At 39.6% G+C, this 4,326-nt stretch overlaps 1 protein-coding gene across 1 annotated transcript; it reads right to left on the bottom strand.

The window, feature by feature from the left end:
* Nucleotides 1–2,325: 2,325 nt before the first annotated feature.
* LOC150033230 (uncharacterized) lies at nt 2,326–3,500 on the bottom strand. The gene is made up of 2 exons (XM_090306329.1): nt 3,375–3,500; nt 2,326–2,640 (listed from the first exon to the last, which is right to left on the bottom strand). The coding sequence occupies exons 1-2, from the start codon at nt 3,498–3,500 to the stop codon at nt 2,326–2,328; spliced, it is 441 nt and encodes a 146-aa protein (XP_090162455.1).
* Between the last annotated feature and the right edge of the window lie 826 nt (nt 3,501–4,326).

Genomic DNA, 4,326 nt, shown 5'->3' with positions numbered 1-4,326 from the left:
TCATGCTCCATTCCTATCCTATATTTCTGCGACGATTGGTTGCTCCAAATGTTACACTTAGGCACATTCCCTGACATCGAACTTTCCTTCTATCCTTGCAAATTCTTAGCAAGCACTACTTTATTCTTCTATGTAACAAAATCCTGCTCAAAGACACTTTTCTAGTTTTCAAAGTAGGATGCTTATCCCTTCTTTATCAAAACAACTTGATGTAACTATATGCTGTGAGCAAAACTTTGCGTCATTTATTCACTTAGAGAAAGTTGGTCATGGTTACACTCTTCGTTTTGGCTTGTCTCCACGGGTGTCATGCGAACATCCAACTACGGTAGTGTGCTAGTTCTAACTTTAACTCATGATAATCAGAGGAGTTGTCCCTTGCCTTCTTTTTCCCTTTTTGGCTTATAGTACATTGTTCTTGGAAACCCACCTTCGTTTTGGCTTGCTCCTATGGCTGTCATACGAACATCCAAGTATGAGCAGGCTTCTTTCACAACTAAACTCTTATCAGGTTGGGAACAGTTTTGAAATTTTCCTTTGCGCTAACATTGGAGTTTTGCATAAAAATTTTGTTTTTTTTTTTTTTTTTTTTGTTTTTTTTGTTTTTTGTTTTTTTTTGTTTTCAAATGAAAGTAGACACATTTTTTGAAATACTACATACTTCTGAGTTCAGCTACTCAGACCTTCCCCACCCCCAAATTTAAAGATGAGCAAGGTCCTCATTGGGTTGTTTGGATAGACTAGACAAACACTTAGAAGAAAATTTCAAAAAAAGGTTTGAGCAGGACTTTGAAAGATAAAAGGTAATGTACTACTAAACTAAGAGTTAACGAAGTGTTAGTCAGAATTTACTAAGTATGGGAAATGTTTCTAAGTGTAATATATAATACATCATAGCAACGCATTGAAGATCATAAAAATACAAGAGTACAAATATAGCAAAGATTAATAAAGGAAGATAAACAAAGAGGCACAGGCTAAGAGTAGAGGGAATTATGTACTTTGGTTGTATTGACTATTAACAAAGTATGCAAATATATTACAAATGATCGCAATACAAAATTTTCTCATGCCTGTTACAAGAGTCAAAGAATTTGGTGAAGTTACAATTTAAATCGAAAGGGTGCATGATTCGCAATTCATGTCATGCTTCCAATAAACACAGATACATTTTTGCCGAGGACGGGCACATGCATCCATCCCTGCAGCGCATCCCTTAACTAAATAAATTTCTGGAGGATACCTCAACATAGTGTATTTCAATTAAGACCGAGCAAAGGATGCATATGTGTGTAACACATCCCTCACCGCAATGTATTTGGGTGTATTAGATGCATACCTCCTCTTCTTTCTGTTTACTACACCCATCCTCTTGTTAGATACCAGTTTATTTTCCTCTCTTCCTAATGCAAGTTAAAAAGGTATTGTGGCGATTTATCGAACCTTCACAAAGTCATGCATCCATGCTACTACATTTAACGTATGTAAACATATGAAACTTCTAGAACATTAAGGTCTAATCCTATTAAATAGTGATCATCAAATGAAACAAACGATAAAAGAAAGCTATAAAGAAAGAAAATAAACATAGATGGGAAAGCCGACTGAAAGAAGTTCTTAGGGTTACCGCGATCACTTTCCCTGCAAGCATATTAATCCTGCTTGCCCAAATCAATGGTGTCCATGCACCGATCGAAGTCACCCCCATAGTAGGGTTTGATCCACTGACCACTGACTTTGAATGCACTGCTCCCATCCAAAGTTGTTCATTCCACTGCGCCGTGAGGAAAGATGGTCTTGATCCGAAATGGCCCGGACCATCGAGATTTTAGCTTCCTAGGGAACAGTCGCAGACGTGCGTTGAATAATAGTACCTGCTGGCCTTCGGTGAATGTTCGGTCGTTTATGGGAACCTATGCGAAATTAAATTGCCAAAACATTAAAGACTAATCCTACTACATAATAATTACGGAATTAAGAAAACTGTAAAAGGAAGTGGTAAAGAAATCAAGTAAACATAGATAGGAAGATCGATTGAAAGAAGTTCTTAGAGTTACCACAACCGTTTTCCCTGTAAGCGGTCCATTCTTGCTTTCCCAAGTCAGTGGCATCCATGTGGCGATCGAAGTCGCCTCCATAATAGGGCTTGATCCGCTGACCATTGACTTTGAATGCGCATCAACCGTCTAAAGTTGTTAATTCCACTGCTATGTGAGGAAAGATTGTCTTGATTCGAAATGGCCCCGACCAGCGAGACTTCAACTTTCCTAGGAACAGTCGCAAACATGCATTAAATAACAACACCTGTTGGCCTTAGGTGAATGTCTAGTCATTGATGCGGTCGTCATGCCATATCTTCGTTTTCTCCTTATATATCTTGGCATTTTCATAGGCATCCCTTCGCCATTCGACTAGCTGATTCAATTGCAACTTCCAGACTTTCCCCGCACTAGCTAAATCAAACTTCAACTTCTTGCAGGCCCACATCTCTCTGTGTTCCAACTCAAACGGCAGATGACAAGCTTTCCCGAAGCCCAGGGCGTACGGAGACATGTCGATTCGTGTTTTGTAGGCAGTCCTGTAAGCCCATAATGCTTCAACAAGCTTGGGTGTCCAATCCCTCCTGGCAGTATTAACTACCTTCTCCAAGATAGTTTTGATCTCTCTGTTAGAAATCTCTGCTTGCCCATTAGTCTGTGGGTGGTAAGAAGTTGCCACTCGATGGCTGACGTTGAATTTAGTCAGCAAGTTAACAATTATGCGGTTGATGAAATGAGAGCCCTCATCGCTGATTAAGGCACGTGGCATTCCATAGCGTGCAAAAATGTTATTTTTCAAAAATTTCGCCACAGTGGCTGCGTTGTTCTTGGCACATGCGATGGCCTTAATCCATTTTGAAACATAATCAATTGTAACTAGGATATATTGATGACCTTCAGACAGTGGAAACGGACCCATGAAGTCAATTCCCCATACATCAAATAATTCAACTTCTAAGATTGACGTCAATGGCATTTCATTTCTTCTGGACATATTCCTTGTCCTTTGGCACCTATCGCATTGCATAACATGGGCATGGGCATCTTTGAACAGAGTTGACCAAAAGTAGCCGCACTGTAAGACTTTTGTTGTAGTCCTTTGCCCCCCAAAGTGTCCTCATATGGGGACTCATGACAGAGTTCTAAAATGCTCTTGGCTTCATGCTCAGGGACACATCAACGTATTATATGATCAGGTCCTTATTGATATAGGAATGGATCATCTCAGAAATAAAATTTTGCGTCATGTCTTAGCTTCTTCTTCTGCTGCTAGGTATAATCATTCGGGAGTTGACTGCAAACTATAAAGTTTACTATGTCTGCATACTAGGAAACATTATCGCCTACTGTCATCAGCAGCTCATCGGGGAATCTTTCCGCAATATCTTTTTCTGTCCCTTGAACCTCGAAATTTTCTAGTCTTGACAAATGATCGACGACTTGGTTCTCGGTGCCCTTCATATCTTTAATTTCTAGGTCAAACTCTTGCAGAAGCAACACCCACCGTATCAATCATGGTTTTGCATCCTTCTTCATCATTAGATACTTAATCGCAGAGTGATCTGTATACACCACCACATTTGTGCCGATCAAGTACTGTCGAAACTTCTCCAGTACAAATGCCACTGCAAGCATTTCTTTCTCTGTGGTCGTATAGTTCTCATGTGCATCGTTCAATGTTTTAATTGCATAATAAATGGGATGCAAAACCTTTTCCTGGCGTTGACACAAAACTACACCCACAGCATATCCACTAGCATCACACATTAATGCAAAGGGTTACGTCCAATCTGACACAACCAAAATCGAAGCGGAGATAAGTGCATCTTTTAATGTGTTAAATGCTTTAGTGCAGGCATCATTAAAATTGTACTCGTGGTCAACATCAAGAAGTGCACTAAGGAGTCATGTGATCTGAGAGAAATTACAAATAAATCTTCTATAAAATCCTACGTGACCGAGAAAGCTCCTTAGTGTCTTTACATTCACTGGTGGGGGTAATTTGGAAATTGCGTCGATTTTTGCTTGATCAACTTCCAATCCTGCCTTGGAGATTTTGTGACCCAGAACTATTCCTTCCTCCACCATGAAGTGGCATTTTTCCCAATTCAGTACAAGATTCGTTTCTACGCATATCTTCAAGACTTTTTTAAGGTTGGTCAAATAGGAGTCATAGTTACTGCCGAAAACTGAGAAATCATCCATGAAAACTTCGACTGATTCCTCCAAGTAATCCAAAAATATTGCCATCATGCATCGTGAAAAGTGCCTGGTGCATTAAAGAGTC

Source organism: Benincasa hispida, chromosome 10, assembly GCF_027475165.1.
Source record: "Benincasa hispida cultivar pf3 chromosome 10, pf3_genome.v1.1, whole genome shotgun sequence".
In the NCBI taxonomy this organism is placed as follows: domain Eukaryota; kingdom Viridiplantae; phylum Streptophyta; class Magnoliopsida; order Cucurbitales; family Cucurbitaceae; genus Benincasa; species Benincasa hispida.
The sequence above is the reverse complement of the archived record's forward strand: the minus strand, read 5'-3'. Positions and strand labels throughout refer to the sequence as shown.